This window comes from Syngnathus scovelli, chromosome 5 (genome assembly GCF_024217435.2).
Source record: "Syngnathus scovelli strain Florida chromosome 5, RoL_Ssco_1.2, whole genome shotgun sequence".
NCBI classification, from domain to species: domain Eukaryota; kingdom Metazoa; phylum Chordata; class Actinopteri; order Syngnathiformes; family Syngnathidae; genus Syngnathus; species Syngnathus scovelli.
Window position 1 is genome coordinate 5,837,985 of NC_090851.1, and position 12,776 is coordinate 5,850,760.

At 38.9% G+C, this 12,776-nt stretch overlaps 1 protein-coding gene across 2 annotated transcripts in view; it reads left to right on the forward strand.

The window, feature by feature from the left end:
* pcdh7a (protocadherin 7a) overlaps nucleotides 1–10,263 on the forward strand; it is a 39,626-nt gene extending 29,363 nt beyond the window's left edge. Inside the window, exons 5-7 of one of the 2 annotated variants that reach the window (XM_049719491.2) lie at nucleotides 4,460–4,661; nucleotides 5,130–5,161; nucleotides 6,466–6,643. In XM_049719491.2, the coding sequence (XP_049575448.1) occupies nucleotides 4,460–4,661; nucleotides 5,130–5,161; nucleotides 6,466–6,495 (264 nt within the window). In that variant the 3' untranslated portion in view covers nucleotides 6,496–6,643. Of the gene's footprint in view, nucleotides 1–4,459; nucleotides 4,662–5,129; nucleotides 5,162–6,465 lie in introns of both variants that reach the window. The other variant, XM_049719490.2, reaches the window with a different exon arrangement.
* The last annotated feature ends 2,513 nt before the right edge of the window (nucleotides 10,264–12,776 follow it).

Sequence of the window (12,776 nt, forward strand, 5' to 3'; positions counted from 1 at the left end):
TAAGATTATTTTTTTTCATGATTATTATGCCTATCTGCCAGATGCGTTCAGGGTCACCATGCTTCTGTTTGACACAGAAAGGCTAAAATGCGGATTCCTATTGCATATGTTTGCATAGTGCAGCTGCATTATATTCGCACATTATACACAGTGGCCAACACACAGCACTGCACAGTAGAGTAGAGCTCCCATGTCACTATTGAACACTAATGGCCTGTGTAAGATGAACGGCAAGGGGTTTTTAATGTCCTCTGTCAAACTCAATTAATATTCCATCAGGCATGAATTCGTGGCAAGGCTGCACCTTTCTCACCATTCATCAGTGTGTGTGTGCATGTGTGTGGTCCTATGCGTAATGGAGACACTAGTTACGCTGAAGAGCAGCTACAATAGCACCCTGGGGCCTTACAATTCTAATTTGGATCAGCCAAAAGTTGCACAGGTTCATAGGGGCTCGATGCTCGAAGACGGCGCAGCTGCACTCGAGCGTGAAAACTGACATATCTGGATTCTTAGTGCTGGTCTTGTTTGGCCTTTTTTTTTTTTTTCTTCCACACCATTCATGGTGGGCGTTCTGGTGTACCGAGGGCGTGACTGCTTGACCCCATATCCAGCATATGCTAGTTTTGTTTTGTGCTAGTCTTGCTGGTGTCACCAGCTGCAAGTATGAACAACAGTAGCATACTGATCTTGCTGGTGTCCTACACAGCCATGATCGATCAGGGCGGAAGTTGGTGTTCAAGTGGCCATTTCATAGATCAGTAATCATATCTGCCAAATTCATATCATCTGCCTGTGAGGTGGACTGCTCGCAGTTCCTTGCAAAGCGCCTGATTTAAAATATGCCACGCCGCACCCCCTTGCCCAGGTCCAAAACTCGGTTCAGCCCGCCCCCCTGCAGAGTTATACCCCGCCTCATGCCAGAACATTACATCGAGTCATCAGACATACCTCAACAAGATTCATGACCCAACAACGAAAATTGTTTGTTCAGCCATGTGTTGGCAGAACACTTTGTGGTTCGCAGTGACAGTGACTTACAATAGCAGAATTGTGCAATATGATTCAAACAACACAAAATAAAACCTCTAGACAAAATGAAAAAGCATCAGGCGTAAAGAGACAATTTCCATTTTGAGAGCAGCAATGTGAGATTGAGTAAGGTCAGTAAACAAATGTCATCTACAGAGAAGTAGGATGGGAATGAAAATAGTACAATATTTGACACTCGCTTGAAAGGCGTATAGTACTTTTAGCTAATGAGCTGTTATATCTTGAGAAAATAAATCTTAAGCAATATTTTTATGTTTAACCTGGGTTTCGGCTCAAGGCAAAAGTAAAAACGATGTTTTTTCAGAGGATTTGTTCCCCAAATTCATACACTACCAAAAAATGATTCATTTAATCCACCAAAAACTGACTTGACTTGACTTGACCAAACCAAACCAAACCAAAAACTTTGAAGGACGTGTGCAACCAATAATTCCGACAAAGCACAATGGAAACATCACCTTTTTAGTAAAAACATTTTAATGAGCAAAGTCAACGGAATAGTTTTAAAAACACCACTTTGACATCAATTTATTGACTTCAAGATTAAAGTCTAATGTAAAAGAAAAATATGTAGCCGGTCGGACTTGATTAAAAGCAAAACCGCGAAGGTCATAACACATTCAGCTTGGACACTAATTGAATTTAACGAGTCAAATTCTTTGCTGAAGATCCATGTAGATTTTTTTTTCTTCAAGGATGAGAGCGAGCAAGGCAGGGAGAGTAAAGGAGTTATGGGTCAATAAACCCTGCCGTAGGGAAGAGGAGAGGGACTCATAACGAGGTCAAGGACAAATTATTGATCGGCACATCATAAAGCTGACTAGTGTGGAGAAGAAGTAGAAGAAGGAAAGCTCGGTCGGAAGAAGGCGGTCCAAAGCAAAGAGGGAGAGTTACTGTTGCGAGAAGCAGACTTGACTGCATTCAGAAGGAAGGCTGGGGGAGGAGTTTCATTGGGGCGCCAGAACGGAGTGGAGGGGGAAATAAAATTAGCAGGGTGAAAGAATGAAAAAGGGCACCTCAGACCAGTGAGGGAACCAGAGGGAAATTGAATTACATTGAATTATGGCTGAACTGATGAAATCTGTAGCGGAACAGACAGACACACGGGCGCACAGGAACGCACACACACCTCAGGTACCTCGGGATCATTAATTAAAAAAACAAAACAAAAAAAACCCACAGTTTTCAAGTTGTAAATCTAAACTCTGGAATAAAACTACTTTTACCTTTACGTCCTTGTCTGTATTATTTTTATGATAGCAAACTGTTGAATTCTAGTCCCATTCATCATTCTTAGTCCGTGATGAATTACAAACAAAATTATCAAATTTATTATTGACTGTTTCAATGGGTGAATGTAATTTATTCCAGGAGCTTGTAAAATCTCAGATTTATTCCAATTTTCCAAAATAAGTAATCATTACAGTGGAGGAAGTGTTCTGCATATCATCTCAACATTCATAAAAGTGTAAAAATAAGTTAACCAGTGTGAAGGCATCGGAACAATCTTAATTCCCAAGTGGCAGTTCCAGAACAGAAAATGTCGGTGAGGCACTCAACCTGCCAAGAAAAAATGAATGAATGAATGAATGAATAAATCTGCAATCTTTTTTCTACATTATCATGTTCTTTCATTCCACCTGCAACCATAGCCAACTTGTTTTTTAATCAAATGCATTTGTTGTAAGGCAGGGGGGTGAGGAGGTAATACGGCTGAGGAAATTAACCTGTGCTCAGTTGCCATAGTTACACACTCTCGAGTCTAAACTTGGATGTTTTTCAGAGAAGGCATCGAATATCTGACTTGTGCACATAGTAAAAGGGCATCGGGGTCTTGAGTTTTTATTTATCCAAGAGAGGAAAACAGTTTGACAGCTACGGATCAATTATTAGTGATGTCAATAGCACTGACGTCAGAAAAATAAACTTGTTGACTCAAATAAGACTAAATAGTATCAATTTTAGCTTTGCAGTGACAAATTTGTTTCTTCCTTCTGATGCAAACAAATAAGCAAGTTAGCTTTTCCAAAATATAAGGGGGCTAACTATGATTAATATTTGATTAAGAGTTAATTCCAAACACATTTTTCTTCATGTTTCCCAGATGAAGCCACGACGATATGAAAACAGCTTTCATCTCAAACCAAGCTTGGGACCGTAGTCTTAATTAATTTTGCTGTCTTTTATGCTGTGGTATCTATGAGGTGAAATGTTCAAAAATTCTCTGTCTGGAAGAAAAGAAAAAGGGCTTTTCATCTCAGCCGTCCGTCACGTTTTTCTCCAGATTATCCCAAGGCGACATTGTAACGAGTTGCGGTCTTTCCCGCCCTAATCCGAATTTGTATTTTTTTTTTTTTTTTTTTTTACCCTTTTCAATTCCTTCCTCCCCCGCACACGGCACGTTTCAAAGCTGATGTAAATGCAAAGGGTTGTAATGTTGAGGTGTTCAGGTAAATGGGTTTGGGATGAGCTATGAGCTGTGTGTTCTAGAAATTGGCTTCTGGGTACCGAGTGATCCCTCAGGGCCACGAGGAGTCATTTAACACTCTGTGATGTACGCTTCCTCGACTCCGTTCGCTACACGGAGGTGATTTGTGTGCTGGAAATCACAGCAGGTGTGATGCCGGCTTTGAGGGAATGATGTGATCTGATTCATCGTCCCCCCCCTCCCCTTGTCACCGGTGGTCCTGTACAGCCCACTGTTGGACACATACTGATTGCATTCCAATGTGGTGACAAACCAACCAAAATATTTTCTTATGATATTAAAAACTATTTAAATAAAACTGCTCGTCATATGGTGCTTCAAGTTCAGTCTAAGTGCAAAAGAAGGCCTTTGGCACGTTTATGTAAATGAATCGTACTTAACTAAGAAATGGTTGATATGGTAAAACATGCTTAAAGCTACTCAAACACGTGTTGAAGTTCAATTTCAGGTGAGATTTCAGAGGTCGAAGTGGAAAAAAAAAAGAGAATATATAAGGGGGGCTATTCTAAAACAGTGATAGGACGTTGTGATTTTCTCGGAAGTGATCATTTGTATTCTTTTTAAATGTCTTATTTTTGATGCAGTTCTACTGAGTTCTGTTGGTGCTGCAGCAATGTCGAATTCCAAATAATGAATCAACGCTTTGGGGCAGGCCAAAAGATTTGTCAACATCAGCTATTGGCAGACAGTTTTAATTTAAACAGGATTACTCAAAAAGTTGGAAAAGCCACCGTGATTGGTAGATGACATTATCCTTCATCGTATCAGTCGTGCACATAAACACCAGCAGATAATCTCAATATGTCTTTGCAGGCTACTGCCTATACCTAATCCCCCAGATTGAGAATTTCAGATTAGGAGTCTCCCTGATGATTAATCCCATATTGTTTGTGTTTTTTGTTTGCGCTTGGCCCGCAGGGGACCCTTCGCCGGGTGACCTTCTCAGTGGTAAACCAGGCCCAGGACCCTAGTTGCTATGACAGCGGCCTGGAGGACTCGGAGACCCCCAGCAGCAAGAGTTCATCTGGGCCACGTTTAGGAGCTCTGCCACTGCCCGAGGAGGGTTATGAGCGCACCACACCCGAGGGTAGTGTGGGGGAGGAGGAGCATGTGGAGAATGGTTAGTGGGCACACATACATTTACACACATCTAAAGTTTGTCTAATAGGATGAAAGCAGGTCATCCTAGCATTTTTTTTGGACCAAGCAAGGAGCGTGCATACAGCAAAACTGTGTCAATAGTTGTGCTATTAAAAGTATATCATCTCACACAAATATTACTTTTGAAGTGAAGAAGCAGAATCTTTTTTCCTCAAGGCTTTGCACGCGTCATGAAAGACTTTTTAGTTTTCATTTGAACACCTTTTATTTACCCTTGACTGACTTTAAACACATAGCCCCGTTCATATTATAACATGCACTACATAGGCTCCTACGTTACTTTTTTTTCTACAAAATTCAAGCTTTTGATATCTGACAGCAGGTAAAATCTTTGTTTTGGCAGTGACTTTTAGTTTTTTTTCAAATCAAGTCCCCATCAAGGTCACTGAAAGACAAAACTTTTCATTTTCATCTTTCCCCTGCACAGCATATGGACATGACAGAGCTGGAAGAACTTTGGTAATGCATGAAGGTCACCGTGACCTGAGATCCTTTTGGGACTGTGCATGCGGTTTAATGTTGCTTTCAAAAAGACAGGAGAATTCTGGCAAGGGAGGGTGTAATAACTTTTCGCCAAAGTCAGATGAAAAGGGGGATTTAGCCAGGAGACACTATGTCTGTTTAGGTTTTACCGAGAAGCCAGAGAGGGGGAGAACACTCAAAGAAAGGTTTCATTTCAAAAAAAGTTTTTTTCTTCTCATCCAAAATATGAACTTTAGGATTGCTCAGCTCACAAGATTAAATGTAGAGAACTTTGCAGTTTGCACTCTGATGACAAAGAAGAAACTTGAGCGTGACGTGAATTTTCATTTGTTCAGTTTTAGATGAAAATAACACCAGTGGCAAAAGGGTGTTTGATTAAGAAAACATCATGGATAAGATAGAGCCTATTATTAATTATTATTATCATTATTATTATTATTGTTGTTGTTGAGAAAAGAAAGCTTAATAGAAATAATGAACTTTCTTCATAATTATCTAATTGTGCAGCTACTATTTTACAACTTTAAATTGACATGGCTTTAACAAAGAAGGACAAAGAAAGTTATTTTTAATTTCGATTTACAGTAATTGAACATAAAGCCAGTATAGGTCGAAACATGCTTTACATAAAAAATGCTAACCGGGTGTGATGGGGCATCTCTAACCTCTTGACATGACAGGATATTAATGGGTTGAGACGCAACCTAATATATTCCTTGCATGGCATTACATTTTAATTTGTCATGATGTCATCCTGACACACTCTTCTGTCTCAGTAATGGGTTGGGTTTCCAGCCGACCTTTCACCTCTCAACCTCTAATCTTGAGCTAAGCAGTTTCACTTGGTTCTTTTTTCTGTTTTCTTCTGCTTTATGTATTCCTAAGTGTATATGTGATTACAGATGTACCTTGACTTTCAAGTTTCATCGGTTTCATGATCTAGCTGATAACACAATTTAATTGTAGACGATATCAATTTTGCCCTTGATTTGCTCCAGCCACACACACAAACTAGCGAACAGCACTGAACAGTGAAATAGAAACATTAAGATATAATAAAAGATTTAAAAGCAGCTTTCCTAAGGTGTATTTGCACTGAAAGTCACACACACACATAGATTTTAGTGTCAATAGTCCAATAATCAATAATAAACAGGAATTAAATTTTAGCTGGCAACAAAAATAAAATAAAAAAAAAACTCAGAACCTGAGAAACACTTGTAAGTCAAGATACCATCAGTTTTATTTTTCTTTTAAATTACTTTTTCTTATGCCTTTAGATGCTAGGCAGCTGCCAGATGTGGCTCTAACCGGAAAGTGTACGCGGGAGTGTGATGAGTTCGGCCACTCTGATACATGCTGGATGCCCGTCCGCCCGTCTCCTCGCCAACGCCAACGCCACGGCAGCGACCCCCCGCGACTCTCCACCTTTGCCCCCGGTGACGACAACAACAATCTGCGCAGAAACGACCACGAGAGCGACAGCGAGAGCGCGGGCAGTGCCGGGAGTTCAGAACCGGGTGTGGTCATGGCGGGAGAAGGTCAGAGGTTACCACTAGTCAACGGCGATCCTCTGGGCACCCTGGGAAGAGCCAACAAGAACATGGGCGACCACAATCGGAACCTTCTCAACCGAAAGATGACCTCGGCGTCCTACGACACCTTCAGCAGCGCTGGCTTCGGGAGGCGCCATCCAGATGAAGAAGGAGGAGAAGGAGGCCAGAACCCAGCAGAGGTCATACCGCTGACCCGGACTGGAGGGGACTACAAGACCACGTCCTGCCTCACGTTGTCACGCCGTGAAGTCTACCTGTGACCTCCTCCCACGGCAGCAATCACTCCAAGCGGCCCAATCCCAAGAACTTGTTCGGATGTGAAAATGTTGATTGGTTTCCCGAAAGTTGTACATGCATTTGAAACTTCAGGATTCAAATATTTATAGGCACTTAAACTTCACCGAGTGATGGATCAAATATTTTGAAAGCTCCTGCCTGGAGTATTTCCCTTTCAAAAAGAAAGAAAACAAGAAAAAAAAAAAAAATCAGGTGTGGAAGCTGCCTGCAGGCAATGATTCTATTACGTCCATGTGGGGGAGGAAGACTTCATCTCTTCTTCTTTTTTTACCTGAACCTGATGCATGCCTGACCTTCTGCCACTGAGGCAACTGTGGGAAGAATAGAGTGCGGGAAAGACAGAGACTGAGTAAATCACAGTGCCATAAAGGCTTCAGTACAAACTAAAACTTTTAAGACTCTATCGTCAAACATTCAGTCACGTCCAGTCAGAATAAATAAGTAGGGGAAAAAAAACATTAACTGGGGCATTTTAGTTCTATTTCCGCATTTATTAGCGCCACACTGGAATACAAAATAAAAGGAAAATTAGAGGAAAATTCGTTAGTAAGAGTAAGATAAAAGCGTAATATTACAAGGTATGTGTGATGTTTCACTAATAGAGTGAGCATGTTACAATAAAACGTCTGTAATATTCCAGAGAGAAAGTCAGCTAAGTTGCAAAAATTGATTCAAAAGTTAAGAGAGAAGTACAATAATAATTCTGCAGTACGAGAACAAAGTCATAATATTGCGAAAATAAATTGTAAAGGTCATAGATTATACTTGTCAGCTTATATCGAGAAAGTGAATTTGTTATTTTACTGTAAATAGTGAATTCTCACGAGAACAGTAAAGGCAACAGTCCAAGTTCAATATCTCCTCTCTTGTAGAGGCCCGCTCTATATTAATTACAGAAAAAGCCAAATAATAGCAATACCTTGCTCAATTAATTAAATATTTTCAGTGAGGTTAATTTTTTCTTGGAATACTTTTCCACACAATCACATCGAACTGTACATCGTCATAGAATAACAACTTTCTATTATAACATTATCACTTTATGCTAATAAAAATTAGCATTTCCCCATAACAGTACAACCTGTGTTACGTAATATTTTGACTTTATTCTTCTCAAGTCTGTTTTTCAGTGTGGCCCTAATACTGCATTAATTTATACCAGTTAGACACAAAATAGATAAAGATACCTTGAAGAGTAGCTCACAGCTTGGAAACATACTTTGTACCTTAAAATGGATTATAACTGTACTTTAACTTCTGACACTGTGTACAGTTACATCCGAAATATCATTAATGATCCTTAATGCAGGTTCGCCTTCATTTGTATTAACAGACTGCAACAATGTGATTTTTTTTTTATAATGTAACCACTCAGAACACAGCGCATCAATAATATCACGGCGTGTTGCCTTTGCATCCAGCCTGTATGTATATAAAGTATGTGTGCGTTAGAGAACAAAGCGGAATTCTATGCTCACCTTCATAACCCACTACCCACGTGAGCTTGCGGCCACGTGAAGATAATACGACCCAAGCAAAAGCATTTACACAAACTGGAATTTACATGCAGTGACATTGTAACATAAAGACAAATGGGCATTCGGTTTTCATGCAGAAGCAAGCACACTATCATTCGGAGGCTGTGCAGTCATTATGCGCTGTTTAAGTGCAACACTTTGCCTGATCCCCCTCCAGCCAATATTTAAACATGCAATGTATTCAAATCACATCTTGCTCCATTAAAAGGAATTCCATCTACTGTATGTAACATTAGACAACGCGCAGATAAGACATATTCAGCATAATGTAAGTAGGACTCATAGGAAAAGGACTGAAAATAAAAGCTGACTGCATGAAAGATAATGCTAACTACTTCTTTGCTTTTTTTTTTTAGAAAAAAAAAAAGAAAGATAGAAAACCACGAGCCTTTTTTGGGATAACATGCCTATTTGGATACAGCTGTATTATACGTGTGTGCTTACCGGGAAATGAAGATAATGTTGGCAGAAAGAGAGGCGACATCATAAAATGGAGGGTGCACAAAACAACCTGGATTTCAGAACTCTTTTTTGTATTATTATGATTACCAAATGGTGCCAACCCGAACCAAGCGTGCATGAACTCCCTCATCCTTCCCGCGGAGGATCGGCTGTGGATCGAGGCCAGCGCATCTTAATTCCCATCATCAGAGTGTGGATAGGGATAATAGGGTTAGCACGTCCCTCTGCTCTTAATGAGTTCCTTTTCTGGCTCTTCTCCTCCCTTGATCTACACATATCTTATTATGAACGTCTCAACGTGTGAATGTAAGCGGAAATTGTCAGGAAGCGTGTCTGTTCTGGAAACGCTGACGTTTCAAAGGTTGGTGCCACGGTTTTGTTATGATTCCGATGGGAGTCTTGATAAGGAACTTTAAGTTGGGAAATAAGATGGAAAGGGGCACGTTTTAGGTGCATAATGACACTTTGTATACATGTATATAACCTCGCCTCAAGAAATATGTGATGGACACCCCTGAGCTTGACTATCCATCCTGGAGCTGTCTTTATCTCCAAATCTACTGAGCTTTGCCCCTGATGGACTGAGGATCAATCCACTGACATGGACGTTCGGATGGGATTGTTGGAAATGCTCCTGTCTAATCAGGATTTGAACTTTTTTTTTTCACCCCTACCCTGCTCTTCAAACTGCTGTTTTAAGGCAGTTTCATTATTGCACCTTTCAAGGGAACTTATTGTAAATGAATCCATGTGGGTGTGTATGCTTTTTTTTTTATATAATATACTGCACGTTTAAACATGTTTCACTACTGCAAAAACAAGAGGGGAGGATATTTTGTCAGATGGGACAGTGGACATTCGTCATCCCTCTTGCGCTGTTTCACTTATAGCCATGTACAGATGAAACGACACTGTAGAACACACAACTGGAGACCATAAAGGACAATGGCATGCTTAAACTCTTCGAATCTGCACTTACAGTGAACAAAAAAAAAAAAAAAAAATGGGTGGTGGGGATTTTTTTTAATTCTTATTATAATTTTTCTCTTCTTGTTTTTTTTTTCTTACGCGGCTCACTGTTTTTTGCTGTTCCCTTCCTCTTATCAGCATAAGAACTAATTGCATTTGCTATGACAAGGATGCAAAGGACCTGTCGGCACACGGTTTGGTATGAAGACGAATCCTGTAAAAGTTTGAATTTGACATTAAAAACGTCGAACACTCATTTGTCTGCTCTTTGATGACTCTGTTTCGCGCACTTACATGAGATTAACAACCTTTTGAGCTCCCACATTTGATTTGTTCTTTTTCTTGAAAATTTTAGCTGAGCTGACTTCTGGTGCATTGAATCTTTTCGCTGTATTGTTCTCACATGTAAGAAGCACTCTATCAGGAATAGTACAAAACAGTTTAATGTAAACGAATTTCTTAGAAATATGGATTTAAAAATGTTTTGTCAGCAGTTGGCTTTGAATTTTAAAATTCTTCATTAATTCATTAAATTTAAAGCCTCCCCCTCACACACACACAAAACGTCTGCAGGCCATACAGATGCACATTAAAATTTAAACACAATAATTAATGGCTATGAATACTAGATTTACAGACATGGCATGGTTGCTTCTCATAATTCCCGGGAATGATAAGGTTGTCCTTAATGTTGCTTTTAATGGTCATATTGAAACACAATATTCTGATAAGAAATCTTTTATTCATCTCCAGAGGGGAAATTCAAGTGAGATGTATCCAATAATAACAAAACTACGCAGAATTAAGATGATTATCTTGTAAAAGCAGATATTTGATACAGTTCCTATTTCCTCAGAGTGGAGTTGTGCGTCAGTTACTGCTCTCGCTACAGCCACTAATTAACAAACGTAATTCATTTCATTTATGGCCAAATGAAATTCATTTTAATGTCTTTATTTTCTTGCAAGGGTTTATTGTAGCAGTTTCGGAATGGTGAAGGTTATTATGGGTACAATGTCATTCTGAAAAGAGATGATTGTGCCATTGTCATTCCAAGGTCGGAAATGTGACTAATCTAAGAATAACAAATCGCTCAAATCACGACAGGGACGAGGACGCTAGAATATTTTTTATATTGTTTATGCATTTGTTTTTCTTTTAGATGGGTTCAACAAATGCATCGTTGCAGTGAATATTCAGCTGGGAAAAAAAAATAACTGGAGTATATTTTCGGTGAAAGATTTGCATACTTGCAGGCTTTAATTGCTCTAATCGAAGACAAGCGTGAAGGACTCCTAATGTCATCAGGTCCTGCAAGCGTATTGTTTTGAATGAATATGCAACACTGACACCATGTGGTTATTAAAAGGTTTGCTACTATTTTATATATACTATTTTAACAGACAGGCAATGCCGCAGTTTTTTATATATATATTTGGTTTCAATTATGTATAAGGAAACAAGAATAAAAAGGATCGAGTCTTAAAGCTTTGTGCTTAAAATGCCTCTTAGTGTGTGTTTTATTACCAAGACTGCCCTTACACATTCTTCTGTTGTTAAAAATCGAAAACTAATGCGGAATTCACGCAGTGTTCATTGGTCATTTATTTATGTTCCTTTACATTTTATGGAATGTGTGGTATAAAGATTAAAAGAGTAGCATAAAGTACTTATAATTCACAATTATTAGAAAGGAAAGTGAGAAATGTGTCTTGTTGACTATCCAATAGTAAAACCTTTAATAAGATGTCATTATATATCTGTAAATAACCCCTTTTAGAGCACCACTCACATTACTTATTGATGACCTTATTTATTACTTGATATATCGGAATCGCAACATGCAATTTTCCTCTACTTAAAACGCCACAATTGTTCTGCTTCTTTTCATTAGCAAAATTCTTAAGCAACCTGAGCACCGGTGCACTGGATTCAAAATCACATTAACATAACCACTTTAACTTTATGACCTATTCAATTCAAATAATGTACATTAAATGATGGAATTATTGTTAATGGCCTGGTGGTTAGGTCAACTGCCTTTAGTCCACCTGCAGTTATAAGAATCAAGGGCAGATCAGAACTCATTGAGGGACAGACAGATGGATGTGTGGATGGACAGACAGATGGATAGTATAGAGTTAATATAATAATTACAGGCCACAGTTCAGGTCTATTAACGTTGGACATGACAGCCCAAAGGACTAATTTTCCTTCTCAGCGTCGTAAAACTCTGCCTAATAAGCCACCTTTATTAAAATATGTAACTCATGACCTATCACAAATAAAATTCAATATTGTTGCTCCTGAACACACATAAACAATATCCACAGTGGGCTTTGCAGATATATCAACAGATAAGTGGACAAATGGCGTGTAACAGTAAAAACCCCTGACAAACCCTCACAGGAGCATCAATGAAATTCCTGAGATAGACTCTGCGGATGTGCTTATTTATTTATTTATTTATTTATTTATTTATTTATTTAGTTAGTTAGTTAGTTAGTTAGTTAGTTAGTTAGTTAGTTAGTTAGTTAGTTAGTTAGTTAGTTAGTTAGTTAGTTAGTTAGTTAGTTAGTTAGTTAGTTAGTTAGTTAGTTAGTATGGATAGTAGAACATATTGCATATATAACATATATTATATCCACCAGGATGCAACAAAAGGAAAGTGTCATCGAATCAGTTTTATGTGCCAGTTAAAAAATAATGTATTCCATGATTAATACGTTTCCTTACCTTGCTCCTTTTTTGCATGGCCTACATAAATCA